General features: G+C 37.2%; 1 protein-coding gene across 1 annotated transcript in view; it reads left to right on the top strand.

Annotated features, from left to right (window-relative positions):
- The window catches only part of LOC127413606 (collagen alpha-1(XXI) chain-like), a 123,839-nt gene that overhangs the window by 28,738 nt on the left and 74,148 nt on the right, over positions 1 to 20,953 (top strand). Inside the window, exons 9-12 of the mRNA XM_051650879.1 lie at positions 3,122 to 3,184; positions 9,502 to 9,555; positions 9,649 to 9,702; positions 14,183 to 14,236. Coding sequence (XP_051506839.1) covers positions 3,122 to 3,184; positions 9,502 to 9,555; positions 9,649 to 9,702; positions 14,183 to 14,236 — 225 coding nt within the window. The remainder of the gene's footprint in view (positions 1 to 3,121; positions 3,185 to 9,501; positions 9,556 to 9,648; positions 9,703 to 14,182; positions 14,237 to 20,953) is intronic.

Genomic DNA, 20,953 nt, shown 5'->3' with positions numbered 1-20,953 from the left:
ACTGGACAAGAAGTTGTGTGGCATGTTCAGAGAGGAAGGGTCTTATCTTCCTGATATTGTAGAGTGTAAATCTACATGATCTTGCGGTCTTTGAGATGTGGTCTGTGAAATTTAGTCTGTTGTCGATGGTTACCCCTAGATTTCTGACCGATTTGGAAGGTGTTACTGTAGTTGCACCCAGCTGCGCGGTGATGTTGTGTTCAACAGCAGGGTTGGCTGGAAAGACAAGGAGTTCAGTCTTGGCTGGGTTGAGTTGCAGGTGGTGCTCCTTCATCCAGGCCGAGATGTCCGCCAGGCAGGCAGAAATTCGAGCAGTCACTGTGGTGTCGTTGGGCTGGACAGACAAGTAGAGTTGCGTGTCATCAGCGTAGCAGTGGTAAGAGAAACCATGTGCCTGAATGATGGGTCCCAGTGATGTTGTGTATATAGAGAAGAGAAGTGGCCCAAGCATTGATCCCTGAGGTACCCCAGTAAGTAGCTGATGAGGCTTGGATACCTCACCTCTCCAGGCTACCTTGAAGGACCTACCTGAGAGATAGGAGTTAAACCAGTCAAGCACAGTTCCTATGATGCCCAGCGAGGAGAGGGTAGAGAGTAAGATCTGATGGTTGACTGTGTCAAAGGCTGCAGAAAGGTCCAGCAGAATCAGGACGGATGATCTGGATTCAGCTTTCGCCTGTCTCAGCGACTCGGTGACAGCCAGCAGGGCAGTCTCGGTGGAGTGTCCACTTTTGAAACCTGACTGATTGTCATCCAGCAGCTTGTTCTTTGAGAGATAGGCAGAGATTTGATTAAAAACTGCCCTCTCAAGTGTTTTTGCCATGAATGGGATGAGAGAAACTGGTCTGTAGTGTTCTATTTGTGTGGGGTTATGTGCGGGTTTCTTCAGCAGCGGGGTTACTCGAGCCTGCTTGAATGTAGTGGGAAAAGTGCCTGTAATTAGAGATGTGTTAATTATGTGTGTGAGTGCAGGTAGGATGGACGGAGAAATGGCCTGGAGAAGGTGAGAAGGAATGGGGTCAAGGGAACAGGTGGTGGGGTGGTTGGAGAGGAGTTGTTTAGGGTCCTCAGTGTCAGTCAGAGGAGAGAACATAGAGACAGAAGAGTTGCATACAGGAGACAGGTGTTTGACAGGGTGTGGTGCTGAAAATGTTTTGCTGATGGATGTAACCTTATTAGTAAAGAATGTGACGAAGACATCTGCTGTCAGTGATGTGTCAGGTGGTGGAGGGGGAGGGCAGAGAAGTGTGTTAAATGTTCTAAACAAACTGCGAGTGTCTAAACACTATTCAGTCTTACATTTGGATGTTCACGCGGCTCCCGCTTCCTCCTTCCCAACCAAGAGGTCTTTCGCAGTGGAGCAGTTTGTCAGCAGGCTACCGAAAGGGACGGCTGAGTGGGTCCAGTGTCATCGCCCAGCGTCGCTGACGGAGGCAGTTCAGCTGGCTGAGGACCATGTGGGTGGTGTATTCGGTGGCCGGCGAGCTCTCTCTCTTCACTCCCTCTCCCTTTTATTAAAAACACTTTTCAGTGTGACACGAAATAAAATAGCTTTTCATCACACTATCCTTGACCCACACACACAGCTCCATGTGTCTCTCTCACTGTCAGCTTTTCAACCCAACGCATAATGCACAAGTCAACTCGGCTGCGTGTGTCTCTCTCTCTCCGTGTGTCTGTCCCCTCTTTTTAAGTACTCACGTGCATCTCTCTGGAACCCGGGACAGGTGTGGAGCATAGGTGGAACTCGTTCTCCACTCATCTCCCCTGGCCTCACTCTGCCCTGCATCGCCCAGCCCTACCCCAATCGCCACATACAGCACTAAGCAGAAAACTATAGTCTACTCCCAAACTGTGTCACAGTTGGTCAACTCCAATGTACTTGTCAATTATAATGGGAGCTAATTAATTTTGGTGCGTCATGACCCACCACCTATTTTTAGTGTAGCCACAGTGTAACTTTCCACATTAATAAAGAATTATGAAGTGAAAATAGAGAAACTGATGTACGGTTGCAAGTGTACTGTGGCTATTTTATAACAGCTTTGAAAGATTAATAATATTTTTTGGTTTTAAGTCTTTTGTTTTTTAACTCAAGTGATAAATAAATTTCATTGACAAATTAAGTTGTCTGAGGTGATATAAATTAATGTTTTAAAAATCTTGTTTAATCTAGAAATGGAACCTTTGTTTCCACAATGGTTTCATTTTATCTCTTTTTTTTTTTTTTTTTTTTTTTTTTTACATTTTATAGCATTTACAAAAACAAATAAATAAATAATGCCCTTTTAAAATGTCAAGTGGTGTAACCATCAAGTTAAAGGTATTAGAACACTTACAAATAAAATACAAAAGGGTATAGAATTTAATCTATAAAAATAAAATATCCAAGAAATAAATATTTACAAATATCATATATTTTTAAGTTTTTTTAGGGTTACTCCATTTGACCTGAACAAAATGTGATGCAAAATGTGAACAAAATTTTTTTGTAGTAATGTTATTGTGTGGCAGTTTTCACTGACTTTTTTTTAGTGATGTAATAACGAGTCAGTGACTGACTGAATTTATTAATAAATGAGTAAGCACATTTATGTGAACAAGAATATTCCAATATGAGTCAGAATATGGTCTTATTTAGATTATTTATGCGTAATGTATACTGTACATATATTATCTCTAAAAAATATCAGCAAAAACAACTATAAACCATTACCAATAATTAAAATTAGCTACCATGATAATATTTTTATCATACTGTTCAGCCCTATCATTGAAAATACATTTTTGGGATTTTTTAAACACATTTCAAACCAAATGTTACCCATTGACAAAGATTTAGGCAATATCTGAAATGTAATACTTAGATTAGATAGATTAGATTAGATTCAACTTTATTGTCATTGTGCAGGTACAGAGCCAATGAAATGCAGTTAGCATCTAACCAGAAGTGCAAATAGCTATATATATATATATATATATATATATGTGTGTGTGTATATATATATATATATATATATAATAGATATATATAAATGTGGACATATATGCTCTTGAACAATATTTTGTAATGAAATTAAGTAATACTGTTTTTACAACACATCACTTGTATATTTTCCAGGGAGAACAAGGGAAATCTGGAGATCTGGGTAAACCTGGTCCTGCTGGTGCTGATGGTAAGCCTGTGAGTACTACACAGTTTAATACAACCTCAAATTAATTGGAGCACTTGCAGTATTCATTGCAGGGTACAGAGCCATGACATGCATTATTTGCATTAACTTCCCCCACAAGTGCATAAGGACAGTATTGTCTATGCCGTTCACCTTAGGAAACCTGTCAAGGCTCTTGTGTTCTCAAATGGGCATCTGACAGTAGTTCTAATAATAAGGACTGTTGTCACCATTTTGATCAGAGGTTTAATGCTTGTCACTGGGTGGGGAGCTCAAAAGTCTGACTGAAAATGAAAATTAGCTCTTCTTTCAGTATTGCTCTGAAAATTTAGATTTTCAATTTTATCTCTGACTTTTGGACCCCACTGTATGTGTAAACAAAGTTCTAATTAATTCAAGCAAAAGTTTAGCCACCATGACAGTGGCATCATTCAGCTCAGAGGAGTATCTCAGTATGACTTTCTAGAGAGTCAAGTAACAAACACATCTGTTTCACACATGATGCTGTCAGCTTGGAAGTCTTAACACATTGAAGATGACAGCTGTCATCATGTATCATGTATGGAATGTCCTTGAGGGAGAAAACATGGTATAAGAGTTTGCCTGTACAATACAGTAATTTTTCATTTGATTGAACTTTGTGTTCTGCATTTAAAAACCAAGACTATTGAGACATTAAGGGGCGAATTCACTAAAAAGTTACACCACTTTTGTGTGTGGTATTTCAATGCAAATCACTGCATTTTGAAAGTAAAAATCCCATTAATTTTCTCAATATACAAATATATATTTTTGCAATAACTTATAAACCTTTAAAGATAGACTTACAGTGAGTTCTGAGTTTGTTATTCAATGATATACAGTATGTCTCTGTTGAAGCTATCAGTCCAAGATATTTAAACTTTGTTTTTTAACAAAATAGCAGAATTGTTGGTAAAGAACTACACTTCCCATGAATCCTGAAGAGAAAGATCCACCAATCAGAAAATCGCTGCAAACAAACCACGGCAAAAGAGTTCTGCGGTGACCACCTACTCACATGACTCACTGTGAATGATGCAATCGAGTTGGTATCCCTAAACTCTTAAACTACTTATATATTTGTTTCTGAATATTTTGCAATATTCTTTAAATGTATTTCAGTTAGGACAACTGTCGGACTTGATTAAAGATTTGTATTGATGGAGACAATGGAGTAGGATAGGTCTTGGCGGACTAGAACTGCTTTACGCATACTGCTGCTTGACATGAGTCAATATGCTGCTGCTGTTGCCACGGAAACATGCTGCTGCTGAGATAGAAGAGACATGTTGCTGCTACTGTATTTTACAAATATCAAGACAAAGCCCCCCAATGTGTCTAAAGATGTGCTGGTTATGTGTAAAGAAAGTGGATTTAAATCGTGTAACTTGAATAACTGTGTGTATTGAGTGATCAAATAATAATAATAGTGTCTAAGCTTACCATATGTGCAACTATGGAGATGCTACTACAATCGCAAAGTGCACTAGGAGCCCTGCCAAGAGCCTGGGTTTATAGTACGATGGACTAGCAAGGCGTATTTAGATGGCTGACAGCACACCGCAGCAACCACCTGAGCAATCACGTACACAACTGAATCATAAACTCATGAGCTTTTGAGTGTCCAGCCAGTCTTTGCAGCTGGGCCTGATGTAACGTTCATAACCTACTGAAGACCAATGACCCATTTCTTTTAAGGTGGCCATGGAAACCCTGAATGCTGCAGTAGTTGCCTCTCCAAATTCTGACAGAGTGGCTGGTGTGCCTCTGGACCGAATCCACTGAGTAAACTTCTGACTGAGTTGCTTTAGCTTAGAGGCGAACCACCAGCTTGTCATAGGTTTTCTATCAGCCGTTAGAAAGACGATCAGATGGGGAGGTAGAGTTTCAGGATCAGAGGTATCAAGACATGACAGAGAGAGGACAGAAAACTGTGTTGGTTTGAGCTATGACAATTGTTGTTTCTTTACTGTGCCTGTCAGTTTTTTAATGTTTCAGAAAGAGAATGAATTGGTGGCTGTCTTGAGAAACATCTAATATGGTGAGGTCTAAATAAGGATTAAAGGAAAGAGTTTTACATGTGAATTTCCCAGGCCTTAAATGCAAAGAAAGAAGGTTATAAGTGTAAGTATCAAGAACACAAGATCTTAAACAGTGCAGCATTTTATTTAGTAACAGTAAAATGAGAGGTAAGCATTTGTCTTTGCCTTTAGGGAATTCTTTCTTTAAGCCATTCAGGAGCAGCCAGATGGATAGGTGGCCTAGAAGGCTGATGACATTAGGAACCCTGCAGCACAGATGGAGCTGAATGCCTGCTAAGGTGGCTTTGGTAGAATGTGTTTGTTGTTTTCAAGAGTTAAAACAGTGGACTATGAATGCACATATGATAGACATGTAATTTGGGAGGACAGAAACAGAGAAAGCAGCACAAAAAGATTGAAAGATATAAGCCCAGGCAGAGTATTAAGATTTAAGTGTAGATTCTGCCCACCTCATGTATCTAGTGGCGGTAGTCATGTATGAGGAAAGTAAATCTGGTCTAAAATGACTTGGCTGAAGGAACTCTAAGGAACTCTAAGGAAGTGCCGGGTCAGATTGTTTTCTCCTCGAAGAGGGGCACGCCAAGATTACAGATCTCAGTGCGGATATGTTAGGATCTGGTGAGGATCTGGGAAAATTGATCACTAGGAAATCATCCAGAAGATATAAAATGAAGGGGAGATTGTATGTATTGAGGAGGATACTGCAAAGTGCATCTAATAGAGTGTTGAAGATCCAAGGACTATTATGGCAACCAGAAGTTAGACAAGTGGCAAAGTATGCCACTTGACCCAGAAAAGGTGTCATTGGGATGGATGGAGAGGCATAATTTTTAAGGCATTTGTAATGGCAGCTTTTCCTAGCCAGGCCCCTTTTCCGGTTGTTTTGATAAATTAGATGACATGGTCAACTGAAGCCTGAGACAGGGAGGAAATGTCAGGGGGCTCAAGACTACTGCTCTAACAAGTTGCCGATATAAGTATCATTTTTAAAAGACAAGAAGGTGTAAGTTCCCTGGTTGGGTTGCGTAAAGAGAGGTGTACCTGAACCAGACTTATCAGCCTGTGCCATGTAGAGTTTCCTAACTGAACTTAATTGCCATCATTTCTAGACTTTAGAAGTTAATTTCCTCATTAAAATGTTAAGTACGAAGTCTTGCACCTTTGTCTTTTTGTCAGATTTTCACATTTTTGCTTCAAAAGAAAGTCTGTAATGTTGTGATTCACCTCGGAGCTGGTTGGTTTGGTTCATGGCTTAGAACTCTTTTATGAAGTTTATGAAATTCCTTTGAAAAAAATCAATGGGAAAAACACCTCGGGAACTAAAATGTTAAAAGATGTTGCGCTCTATTCATGAACCACCCACAAACCAGATTAAGCAGTTTAGTAATGCGCCAAATTTAAATGAAGTCACAGGTTGTTGTTTTTTTTGGGGGGGGGGGGGGGTTCAGCACAAACATGCCCTCAGTTTAAAAAGTCAGGGCTCTTTGCCTGGTTAAGAAAGGTACAAGAGGTAATAAAGCATGTTGTGAGGAATGGCATATGCACATATTATATACAGTATATTTTATTGGACTCTAGACAAGCTTGTAAACATTTGTTGCTGTAATAGAACCTAAAGCTTTTTTTTTTTTTTCTGTAGAGAGGTACACAGTCATTGTTTCCATAAAAGTGCTATACATCCTACCCAAGGGATTGAAACTAGATAAAGCCTGAAAAGCTGTAAATGGGTTTGTAGGCATTTGTAGGTTTGCAATGTTGGCTGCAGCTGCTGTCTGTGTATGAGTTAGTTTGACTGAAAAATCTGTTGAGCATTAAAGACGAATGACCCACAGAAGAGCTCTGAAACCTGGTTGAATGTGTGCAATGAGACAACACCTGGATGCCATACTTGCAAGCCTTCATGTCTTTTTGATTAGGTATCGTGCCTGCTCTTCCAAATCATTAACAGCACTGATTTTAGTGAAGTGTATTTTACCTCATGTAGTTTTTATTATACTGATTACATTTGGCAATAACTAACTGTTAATGTTTCTAACATAATTTTCCTAACATAATCTTTTCTTTGCAAACCTTTCAAATCTTAATATTTATGAAGTGCTTGAAAATACGGCTTGGGTCAAGTCACTGTAAGACTGTGTGTGTAAGAATGTAGAAGAATCTTTAGTGCCCTTTGAGTCTTGGCAGTTCTGTACAATCCTTCCATATAAAGCAGGAATAACCATGGGGTATTCTTACACAGGGCCATTTCTGAGCACATGGGGGCCCTAAGCGGATTATCACATTTTCCCTTCCCTCTCAGGCCTCAAGGGGGCCCCCTATACCTGTCTAATTGAGCCTTTACGGATGACTGTATTTTTGATGTATATATGAAAGACTGCTCCCTAGTGGCTCAGGGGCCCTAAGCAGCCACATATACCACTTATAGCTAGAAATGGCCCTGTTCTCACATGTCAACAATGAGGTTGATTAAAAAAGTAAGAACCACAAAAAGCCTGTAGGGTTAATTTTATGTCTCAAAAACAAAGACATAAGTGTCATCATCCAACTGAAGTCTGCACAAATGTTACATGTAGATGTGTAGGGATTGCATGTGCAAACAATAATAAACCACATGCTCATTCAGAACCTTGCAGGCTTCTTTCAAATCTCCACTGTGTTAAAAACAAAAGTCCTATTTAAAGGAATTTTTACTACACAAACACTGTGCTCATAACTTATAGCTGGATGTGGTTATTAGTAGTTATAGTTTCTATTATTGCTCATACCCCACCCATCATTATTTTTTACTCCTGCCTCACCCATATATAGAGACCAGAGTATCATAGAGTCTTCAGGGTTTGCTCTTTTCACTTGGCACAGTAGGCAACCACTCTGCAGCACCCTGCAGCACCCCAGGAAGCATTTTGAAAACAGCTGCCTAGGTGCTAAGTTGAACAGCTAAGTTGCCTACTCTGAATATATCAGGCCAATTCCTACATTGTGGCAGAAAATGTAAAAATCTAGTAATTACTTATCTTTTCCAACGGTTCCGAATTAACCCCCACCAATCCCATTGGATTTTGCAATGTCAGCGGGTGTCATAAAATATCTGTCTAAACACTATCAGGTTACAGCTGTTTTCATTCCATAAATGTCTGTGTCAAAGGGGGGTTGTCCTCAAGGGGTGTTTGTAGGGCCTACGGTCAAGTTTGCAGTGTTTGCTGCTGTTACCAGATCATTTTTAAGAAAGAATTCAGAAGTAGCTAGGTTCCCGCTGCTCATCGATAGCCTCAGTTAGCTGTAAATCTAAAAGCATGATGAACACAGTGTTCAGGACCGTTCATGCCATTGGAAAGCAGGGAAGGCATCTTTCAGATTTTGAGTGGATGATTGCATTAAAATACCTGAAATGAATGTTTTTAGTGATGTTCGGTTCCATCAATGGTTTGTGAATGTGCATTGTACTTTTCAGTGGTGCCGTAACCTCATTACCGAATCTAACATGCAAAACAAAGCTCGACCAGTGTAATCCCAATCCAAAACAAAGGATTCTCTTGAGCTGGTTCTTTTTAGTGAATCAACAGCTACAGAGCAACCAGTGTTGTCCAATTCCTGAATGCATTTTCTGTCATCGCACTAAAACTATGGAACAGTCTCCCCTTTCACGTGAGGTCTGCTCCTTCCCTAGCCATTTTTAAATCTTCTCTCAAATCTTATTTTGAAAAGTTGAAAAATCTAGCTTTTTATACAGTTGAATGTAAAGATGTATTTTATCTGTTTTTAATTTTTTCTTCTGTCCGATTTACAATATTTGGTTATTTTAACATTTTCTATATTTTTCATTTTGTATTATCACCAGTAAATGATGCCCATGCAATTACATTTAACTTGATTCAAAACTAAAGGTTTCAGTTGTAACTGCTGTGGTACTCCTGACATAATAAATGATTGAAATCTGCAATTCTTGACTTGTTCATGAAATTAAAGTATGGTAAAAAATTATTTTGTGAGCAATGGAATCATTGTATGGTATGTAAGGTTATAGACATGTAATGTTTTGCTGACATTGGTGGCTGTTAAATATCATTTATCAGATACAGTGAACTTTATTAACTATAAACAGTTAATTTCATGTTAAAAATGCAGTAGCACCTATGCAGGGTAGAATAATTGAACAGATTATAAGATGGATGAAAGTGTTCTTCCATAATGTAATTGATATTCTGCACTTTTTGCACCACCGTGACTCTTCAGGTGGGTCAGATTAAACTCATTTTTTATTAAAGGGTGTCCCAGGTCCCAGAGGAAGCCCTGGCCTTCAAGGCCCTCCCGGCAATGAGGTATGGCTGTCAGTGTCAAAAATGGATATGACTGCCCCATAAAGCCTCATGCTACTCTTTGATCACAGTACTTTTCTCTTTTGAATTGAGCAGGGGCCGCGTGGAGCTGAAGGCCATAAGGGGGGAAAGGGAAGCCCTGGGGATGCAGTAAGGAGCCAGCTTTTGTGCCTTTTATCCATTAAATTTAACTGTTCCATTGTGCTAACATATTTAGTCCTAGTCATATTTTCATGTTTGTTTGATGTGCACTAATAATAATAATAATGAGTACGATTCACTTTGATTCACGAATCTCCACATGGCATATATTACAGTATTCTTCTACATTAGATTAAATATTTGTGGTAATATTTACTTAAGCCACGTTCAAAACATGTAGCGACTTTTCTGTGAAGTCACTAGTTGGCGTTCCTACGGATGTCGCTCTTATGTTATTGGTGGACTGCTCGTCTGGCCATGTTTTTTCAGAGTATGATCACAGATGAGACATATTGTTGGTAAAACTCAAATATTGTTCTAATTTGACAAGAAATTAGTTTTCTTGTTCCTAAAAATTTATATTCTGCAGGGGAGACTGTTTTTATATTAACTGCAACAGTGCTCATTGCATCATATCATTAAAGGGATAGTTCACCCAAAAATGAAAATTCTCTCATCATTTACTCACCCTCATGTCATCCCAGATGTGTATGACTTTCTTTCTTCTGCAGAACACAAATTATGGGTTTTAGAAGAATATATAAACTCTGTTGGTCCATACAATGCAAGTGAATGGGTGCCAAAATTTTGACACTCCAAAAAGCTCATAAAGGCATGATAAAAGTAATCCATACGACTGCAGTGTTTTAATCCATATTTTCAGAAGTGATATGTGTGGGTGAGAAACAGATCATTTTTAAGTCATTTTTAGCTTGAAATTCTTCTCCCTGCCCAGTAGGGGGTGTATGCATGAAAATATGAATCACCAAAATTACAAGAATAAGAATGTAAAAGTGATCTGTTTCACACCCACACCTATCATATCACTTCTGAACATACTTTTATGCTGCCTTTATGGAGCTTCAAAGTTTCTGCACCCATTCCCTTGCATTGTATGGACCAAAAGAGCTGAGAAATTCTTCTAAAAATCTTCATTTGAATTCAGCAGATGAAAGAAAGACATACACATCTGGGATAGCATGAGGGTGAGAAAATGATGAGAGAATTTTCATTTTTGGGTGAACTATTCCTTTAATAAGATGAACGATCTATCAGAGTAAAAATCAAACTCACTCAGACTGCCAACAGTTTCTTTTCCATGCATAATGTTTTAATATATACACTGGTGGCCAAAAGTTTGGAATAATGTACAGATTTTGCTGTTTCGGAGGAAATTGGTACTTTAGTTCACCAAAGTGGCATTCAACTGATCACAAACTATAGTCAGGACATTACTGATGTAAGAAACAGCACCATCACTACTTGAAAAAAATCATTTTTGATAAAATCTAGACAGACCCCATTTCCAGCAGCCATCACTCCAACACCTTATCTAAATTTCTAATTTTGTACTAGACAATCACTTGCCATTATATCAAACACAGTTAAAAGCTATTTGGTTCGTTAAATGAAGCTTAACATTGTCTTTGTGTTTGATTTTGAGTTGCCACAGTATGCAATAGACTGACATGTCTTAAGGTCAATAATAATTCAAAAATGGCAAAAAAGAAACAGCTTTCTCTAGAAACTCGCCAGTCAATCATTGTTTTGAGGAATGAAGGCTATACAATGCTTGAAATTGCCAAAAAACTGAAGATTTCATACAAAGGTGTACACTACAGTCTTCAAAGACAAAGGACAACTGGTTCTAACAAGGACAGAAAGAGATGTGGAAGGCCAGATGTACAACTAAACAAGAGGATAAGTACATCAGAGTCTCTAGTTTGAGAAATAGACGCCTCACATGTCCTCAGCTGACAGCTTCATTGAATTCTACCCGCTCAACATCAGTTTCATGTACAACAGTAAAGAGAAGACTCAGGGGTGCAGGCCTTATGGGAAGAATTGCAAAGAAAAAGCAATTTTTGAAACAGAAAAACAAAAAGAAAAGGTTACAGTGGACAAAGAAACACAGACACTTGGCAACAGATAATTGGAAAAGAGTGTTATGGATCTTAACCCCATTGAGCTTTTGTGGGATCATCTAGACTGTAAGGTGTGTGAGAAGTGCCCGACAAGACAGCCACATCTATGGCAAGTGCTACAGGAAGCGTGGGGTGAAATGTCACCCGAGTATCTGGACAAACTGACAGCTAGAATGCCAAGGATCTGCAAAGCTGTCATTGCTGCACGTGGAGGATTTTTTTGATGAGAAATCTTTGAAGTAGTTTAAGAAGTTCTGAAAAAAAAAATTCAAATTGTAATAGTAATTTTTCACGTTATTTATGTCCCGACTAAACGTAGTGATCAATTGAATGCAACTTTGGTGAATAAAAGTACCAATTTCTTTACATAAGAGCAAAATCTGTACATTATTCCAAACTTTTTGCCGCCAGTGTGTATATATCCATGTACAGGTGCATCTCAATAAATTAGAATGTCGTGGAAAAGTTTATTTATTTCAGTAATTCAACTCAAATTGTGAAACTCGTGTATTAAATAAATTCAATGCACACAGACTGAAGTAGTTTAAGTCTTTGGTTCTTTTAATTGTGATGATTTTGGCTCACATTTAACAAAAACCCACCAATTCACTATCTCAAAAAATTAGAATACATCATAAGACCAATAAAAAAACATTTTTAGTGAATTGTTGGCCTTCTGGAAAGTATGTTCATTTACTGTATATGTACTCAATACTTGGTAGGGGCTCCTTTTGCTTTAATTACTGCCTCAATTCAGCGTGGCATGGAGGTGATCAGTTTGTGGCACTGCTGAGGTGGTATGGAAGCCCAGGTTTCTTTGACAGTGGCCTTCAGCTCATCTGCATTTTTTGGTCTCTTGTTTCTCATTTTCCTCTTGACAATATACCCCATAGATTCTCTATGGGGTTCAGGTCTGGCGAGTTTGCTGGCCAGTCAAGCACACCAACACCATGGTCATTTAACCAACTTTTGGTGCTTTTGGCAGTGTGGGCAAGTGCCAAATCCTGCTGGAAAATGAAATCAGCATCTTTAAAAAGCTGGTCAGCAGAAGGAAGCATGAAGTGCTCCAAAATTTCTTGGTAAACGGGTGCAGTGACTTTGGTTTTCAAAAAACACAATGGACCAACACCAGCAGATGACATTGCACCCCAAATCATCACAGACTGTGGAAACTTAACAGTGGACTTCAAGCAACTTGGGCTATGAGCTTCTCCACCCTTCCTCCAGACTCTAGGACCTTGGTTTCCAAATGAAATACAAAACCTGCTCTCAGCTGAAAAGAGGACTTTGGACCACTGGGCAACAGTCCAGTTCTTCTTCTCCTTAGCCCAGGTAAGACGCCTCTGACGTTGTCTGTGGTTCAGGAGTGGCTTAACAAGAGGAATACAACTGTAGCCAAATTCCTTGACACGTCTGTGTGTGGTGGCTCTTGATGCCTTGACCCCAGCCTCAGTCCATTCCTTGTGAAGTTCATCCAAATTCTTGAATCGATTTTGCTTGACAATCCTCATAAGGCTGCGGTTCTCTCGGTTGGTTGTGCATCTTTTTCTTCCACACTTTTTCCTTCCACTCAACTTTCTGTTAACATGCTTGGATACAGCACTCTGTGAACAGCCAGCTTCTTTGGCAATGAATGTTTGTGGCTTACCCTCCTTGTGAAGGGTGTCAATGATTGTCTTCTGGACAACTGTCAGATCAGCAGTCTTCCCCATGATTGTGTAGCCTAGTGAACCAAACTGAGAGACCATTTTGAAGGCTCAGGAAACTTTTGCAGGTGTTTTGAGTTGATTATCTGATTGGCATGTCACCATAGTCTAATTTTATGAGATAGTGAATTGGTGGGTTTTTGTTAAATGTGAGCCAAAATCATCACAATTAAAAGAACCAAAGACTTAAACTACTTCAGTCTGTGTGCATTGAATTTATTTAATACACAAGTTTCACAATTTGAGTTGAATTACTGAAATAAATGAACTTTTCCACGACATTCTAATTTATTGAGATGCACCTGTATGTGGTCACAGACAAAACATTTTAGAACAGTAAAATTTCTCACAGAAACTTTAACTTCTCCGTCTTGTCTGTACTCAACGCAATATGATGGTTGACTAGAGCTCCACTTACACCGTCTTTACTCCTATTGGTTGTCGCTGCCAAAAGTCACTTTCCGTTTGCGTAAAGTTCAACTTTTCTCGACTTTCTGAAGCCACTGGACATGCCCACATCTAGCAGCCAGAGGTCACTGTAGCTCATGTCACCAGAAGTCACCAGCTCTCATTGAAAATGAATAAGATCATGTCGCTTTGTCGCTAGAAGTCTCTGCATGTGTGAATGGGGCTTTACAGCATAAGTGTGAACTCTGGTTTCGACATGCTTGTATAAAGTACAAATTTTGAATTTGTTTAATCATATCTGAACTAACTTAAGCAATGTAGAAACTTTTAACCACTTAATTTTCTGAACAACATTGTTTTCAGTGTGTTTGTCTGTTTGTTTTTCCTTAGGGTGAGAGTGGTATCCCTGGCATACCCGGGCCACCTGGCAAACCAGGTGAAAAGGTCAGTTTTAAAATTAGACAGATGTTCAATATATTGATGGTTAAGTAAATAATTGGGCATCATTGTTTTTTCATTGACAGTAAAATAACATCACTTACACTATGTAGGATTATCTTTAGTTTTCTGATGGAGCATCATTCCAAGATGCCTACACAATCCTTACAATTGTCCAGAACCAGACTCGGAGGGAATCTGCAGACTTTGTTTTTTACATTTGGAGAAGGTCTTATGCAGAATGGATTTGACAGTGTAATATGCATTAAACAGAACAGAGTAGTATGCTCTTATTAGTTGCTGAAAGAACATTCAAATTTTGCAAAAATGTGGTTAATAACATACACGCAAGGGGCAGAGAATGCACAGAACTTTGTGAATGGCGGGTCTTCCAATTCTGCAGAAATCTGCAGAGCTTTCTACAGTTCTGCAGCCGCAGATTCCATGTGGGTCTGGCCATTATCTTCAGAGATGTAACACCTTACACACCATGGTCTTACACACCTTGTGGCATAAAACACGATCATTGAGAACAAAAGCACATATGTTGCATTTTAGTCATGTGGTCAATTAAAGAAGTAATTTGACCAAAATTGAATATTCAGTTGCCATTATTTACTCACCCTTCTGTCGTTCCAAACCTTTATGCTGTTATTTTCCCGTGGGACGCAAAAGGAGACATTTTGAAGAACTGTCTTGCAGCAGTTTTCTAATAAGCAACAGTTCATAGTCACCACAGCTGCCAAGCTCCAAATAAAATAAAAAATAAAAAAAAAATCATAAAAAAGATAGTACCGTAAAAGTAGTCCACATGACTTGAATATCTTGATATTTTCCAAGTCTTAAATAGCTTTGTGTGAAGAACCGACTTAAATTTAGGTTGCTGCTGCAGATCCGCATATTTTCACTACCACGTAGCATTTGGTTACAAGTCCAATGGCCTTAAGAATTTGAACACGGAGGTGAAGAACATTTCAGAGCTTTTGGTGAAGAGCAAGGTTTTCAGTGAATAATGACTTAAATTATAAATTTTTGTTGGTTCCTCACACAAAGCTATTGTCAAGAGGTTGAGTAAATAATAGCAAAATCTTCATTTCTGGATGAAATATTCCTTTAAATATTCAAAATTCAGTTTTTAATTTACTTTAGCGGTCCCAAACTTTTCAAAGTGTGTACCCCTAATATCTATATCAATTTACCATAATTACAGTTGATTAAATAATGTAAATTAATAATCCTATTACTTAGGAAAAGGCATTATGGTTGTATCACTGGTACAGTTATGGTATCAGGTAATAATACAGAGGCACTTGACATACTGAATAATTTCCATAATTATGTAATTATGGCATGAGGCTACATTTCATACATGTCTAAAAACATAATTTTTGTTAGTGATATGCAACTTGCACATGAAAATTTTCACACAAATGAAAGATTAATAAGAAATGAATGGTGCTTACCTTGATAGATGGGCCTACATGTTGCACAAAGTAGGTTGCAAAGGGCACCAAAACTTGTATAGTTCTCTTAAACAAGCCTGGATTCTCCTTCATTGCTTGAGCTCAGAAATCCATTAGTGATGGATTTTTAATTATTATTAATATTATGGTATATTTATTGGTTATTTATCACTATGTAGACTGTAAGCTGCTAGCAGAATGACCATCATTTTGCGCCAATTTCGTGGTAATCAAGAACACATCATTCTTTTAAACTGGTTCTTTTAAATGATTCGTTCGGACCGATTCACAATTCTTTGGTAAATCCATCCATTTTTTGGAGAACCAGTAGAATTGTGAGGTGGGTAAAATGCTAGAACCATAATCCACACACAGCATTATACAATCCTTTAAAAAAATGGTTACTGCATCAACGCAAGAAGTTTACCTCAAAATACTATAGTTCTCTAAATCAGTTCTTTTTAAGCAATTCATTAAAATGAGCCGTCCGAATAAACCGACTTGCTAAAAATTCATTGCACTTCCCAGTTCTGGTGCATTTTTATTCTTTTTAATTATAGAACATAACCAGCAACATTACCATAACAGGCACAAAGGTCAGTAACTCCAAAGATAGGGTAAAAGAAATAAATTAAAAAAAAGGGCATTCACATGACGCCAAATACTGATAGATGAGGACTTTACAATAGATGTACTTTTAGCATTTTTTATAACCTTAAGTGACTGCATTAACAAGACAAGTTCATTACTGAAAGGCTTATACGATGGAGGAGATTTGGACATTCGGCATTTATGAATACAGAATGTACCATTCAGAATTATAAAGTTTAGAAAATTGTCTATACTTTTGTCTTCATGTTCGTAGTAACAATTAATGTCTTTTACAGTGAATATTATCTTTAAATTAGTTTTAGCAGACAAAGCAGAAGAACAGTCCTCCCAAAATGTCTGTACAATTTGACAATCAGAAAACAAATGACATAAAGACTCCTCAATATTTTTACAAAAAAAGCATTCTTCTCCAATATCCATAAACTTAGAAAGCAAAGTGTGAATGGGGATACATTTAGTGTAAAATCTTTAAATTAATTTCTCCCAATTTATTTGAAATGCAAAATTTGTAGGGCAACAGCCAGGCCTTTCTCCAGTTAATATTACTTAGGATAGAATTCCAATAAAATTTCCCCCTTGGACTAACGTTCTTTTTATCATGAAAGACTTGTCTAATATCTTTGTTAGTGCATCTTTGGTCAAATATATCCTTGCCTTTTACAAGGAAATTACAGTCTTTATTTTCTACTTTATAATAGGCCAGGTGGCTGGGCATTAAATTAATAAGCCCAGAAGGAATAGCTTTGATCACTGCTAGAAATTCTTTATATTTTATAGGAAAATTAAACTTAGACATAAAAAAAATCATAAGAGTAAATTTTAGATGTTGAATCAAAAAGAACATTCAAATAAATTATCCCATATTCCAACCATTTCTCCAAAAAAATAAATTTACCCTTAATGGTAATCAATTCGTTATTCCAAATTTTCGTTCTGTGAGAAGAAAAATTGTATACATAGCACATTTTCCAGGTCAAGAGTGCTTGCTCATGAAATCTAGACAATTGTATGGGTAATTTGGTGGGCAAAAAATTACAAGTTAAAAGAAAATTAAGACTACCAACTTTCTTAAAAATGTTATGGGGGATAAAACAACTAATCAATTCAGGGTCACCAATAATTTTTTTTTGATCCAATTGACCTTGAAAGTATTATTAATATCCACATAATCAAGCATTTTAAACCCTCCTTCACATTTCTTTCCAGCTATCATTTTTTTTTTTTTTTTTTAAGATGGTGATGCTTATTTTTCCAACAAGAATTAACCAACAGCCTGTTAATTTCTTTGCAAGTGGAATCCTGAACAAATAATGAAAGGCCAGGGAAAATAAATATATATAAACCTTCTGCCTTAGATAATAGGACTCTCCCTAAAATTGATAGATCTCTCCGTAAACAATTGTCAAAAATGTATTTTGTTTTCTTAAGTTTTTGGTTGAAATTAAGCTGTTGTCTAACAGACATGTTTTTTGATATATAAATTCCTAAATATTTAATACACTCCTTTACTGGAATGATAAAGAATGATTGTTCAGAAGACCCATGCTGGGAAAGAATTTCACATTTTGACACATTTAACTGGAGTCCTGAGGCATCTGAGCCTGAGAAAGTTTGAACTAAATTAACTGCATTGCTAATGTAGTTTTTATCTTTCAAAAATAAAGTTGTATCATCAGCCATTTGTGAATTTTTTATTTCTCTACCTAATAACGAGATACTGCAAACATTAGGGTTCTGCACTATTCTTATTGACAATAGTTAGAAATTGGGCAACCTTGCCTCACACCTGATAAAAAATCTTCTAGAGGTATTGGACTGTAATATAATTGAGCTATTAGTGCCTACGTAAAACAGTTTAACAATTTGAATGAATTAGAAACCAAATGCATTTAAACACTGTAGCAAAAAAATTGTGCTCAATTGTGTCGAATGCCTTATAAAAGTTCAGAAACAAAATAAGTGCATCAGAGTTGACATTGTGATTATAATCTAAAAGGCCCGGTACAAGCCTAATATTACAGCTAATATATCGTTTAGCCATAAAACCAGTTTGAGTTTCACTGATTATATTACATGAACCGCTTTTCAGCCTGTTTGCATATACTAAGGCTAAAATCTTATAGTCGACATTCAATAAAGTAATTGGTCTCCAATTATCAATTAGTAAATGGTCTTTATCCGGTTTTAGAATTAAACTTATGATGCCTTGTTTCATGTTGTACTCATTACTTTATTTTCTAAACATTCTTTATACATGCCATATAGAGTATTTTCTATCAGCTCCCAAAACTTACAGTAAAATTCAACTGTTAACTCATCTGTTCCAGGAGATTTTCCTTTTTTCATAGAAAAAAAGATCTTTAGAAATCTCAGTTTTGGAGATGTTATCCTCACATAAATCTCTATAGTCATTTGAAACTACTTGAACAAAATGTTTCACTGTTTGCAAAATATATTTGTTTTTTCACTGTCAAAGCATGGTGTAAAGTTTTTCATAAAAAGAATGAACAAATGATGATATATCCAAAGGTTTTTTGAAATTGTATCATTTATTTTTAAGGCCAAGATAGAATTTCTTGCATAATATCTCCTTTCCAGAGAAATAAAAAACAATTGGTGTTTCTTTCCCCCTCCTCTATCCACTGTTGTACATAATTTAAGTGTTTATCCTCAAAAATATTTGCTAGAAACGGTCAGAATCCTCCGGAGCTTCATTAAAGTCACCACCCATAATTATATACCCTTCTTTGTATTTCTTTTTTAAATCTGTTAGTATTTCACAGATTTTCTTAAACATTTCTAAATTATGTGCTCCAACATTGAATCCATATACACTGCAAGTAATTAAAATAGAGTTGTCCAATCTGAGAACCATTACTATCCATCTCCCATTTTCTGAACAAATAGTTTCCAGCACAACACCTTTAAATTTGTTAAAGAAAATAGCGACCCCTGTTGAGTGATTTGAACCATGAGTCACAAGAATGAGTCTCTTGGGGGGAAAAAGTACATGAGCTTCTTTATGTCTGCTAAAAAGAAAAACAGCTTTTCTTTTAGTGGCGTCGCGAATACCTCAATCATTTAAAGAAATAAACTTTAACTTACCAAACTTATGTTCAGTCATTGCATAAGATAACTAAACTGAACAACAGAACAATTAAGAATAATACTTTGGAGAAAGCAAACACTGAGATACCATGAAACATTATGTCACAATAAGACTTGCATTGACCCTAATTAATATTGAAAGGTCCACTTGCAGAAAAGTTGACTGTCGCCATCCGCTCATTGGCTCAAGTAATGACTGGAACATTGATATGCACTCCTTCAATGAAGGCAAATCCTCCCTGAAAGCTGGCTCTCTTACCCTCTTCCCTCGCCTGTTTCACTAAGGGCCATGCCTTCTTCATTGCTGCTCTCTCCTCCGAAGACAGGTCCTCTTTAATTTGCAGCTCATTCTCTTTGATATACTGGTTTTCTTTGGCATCTCTCCACACTATATCCCAGTAAAGGTGCATGGCGAACTGTATAATTATCACTCTTGGCTTTCCAAACCACAGAGTCTACAACATATGGAAGTTTCTGTGCAATCTTTGGAGAAACCTTTGCAAGGATCTTGATAACAAGATCTTGTGTTTTATTTTCTCTGTCTTGGCCACTTTCTCTTACACCATAATGCCTAAGATCCCATCTCCTTTGGTAGTTCTGCATTTCCATACACATCTCCTTTAACTGCTTATTTTTCATTTCTTGACATTTGTTATTGAAGTTTTTCTTAGCCCATACATGCTACAGTGGTAAATCTTGGGGTATTATCGGAGGACTCAGGGGCATGTTTACGATTTCTGAGGTCCCAAGCAACCGACCAGCCCGGGGCCCCATTTAGAAACTTTTGCTTAAATAATTACATAAAATTGATTTTAAATCATAATTTTAAATTCATCCTATCAGCCGTTATAGCCAAGTACATTCAAAATGTTTAATGAAATAAAATTCTAGTTCAAGATAATTAATGCATGTTTTCCAGTTTTTCCACAATACAGTGATAAAAAAGCAATATTTACCTACAGATATTTTTACAAAACACTTTTTTTTATGAGCAGGGTGTGCAAATCCTACTACTTCACACACAAACATTTTGGAATTCAGTTTTTATTTATTATTATTATAACCCAGTATGATACAGTATTATTAGTATTACTTTAAGGATTTGTTGTATAAACAGTAATATATTTCTGTCTTATTTATTTTACTTTCACCTGGAGCTTATATTCTGATGCTGCAGTGTATTGTTCACCATGTTGCTAAAGGCTGTATTATATGTTAGCATCATAGGCAACATTCAAAACCGTAATAGTAAACATACAAAGCATGGCAGCCCCTCAGCACACTAGAGCAGAAGGAAAAAAACATTGCTGTTTATCAAGCACTGAAAATTTGCTTGGTGCCGAACAATCTGGAATAATATTAAACATTGTAATAGTCACCTCTTTGCAACCTGAAGTTGTTAAAAACATTAAATCTTTGTGACACCTGTACTAAAAACAATCTAGACACAGCGCAACGAATGAAACAGAATGCAGGTGCCTGCGTTTTTGAGACCTGAAGTTATTTTTAACTCAAACACAGTGTCTAAAAATGTGCCGGT

The sequence above is a fragment of the Myxocyprinus asiaticus genome, chromosome 23 (genome assembly GCF_019703515.2).
Source record: "Myxocyprinus asiaticus isolate MX2 ecotype Aquarium Trade chromosome 23, UBuf_Myxa_2, whole genome shotgun sequence".
Lineage (NCBI taxonomy): Eukaryota > Metazoa > Chordata > Actinopteri > Cypriniformes > Catostomidae > Myxocyprinus > Myxocyprinus asiaticus.
Note: the sequence above shows the minus strand (reverse complement) of the source record. Positions and strands in the feature narration are given on the sequence as shown.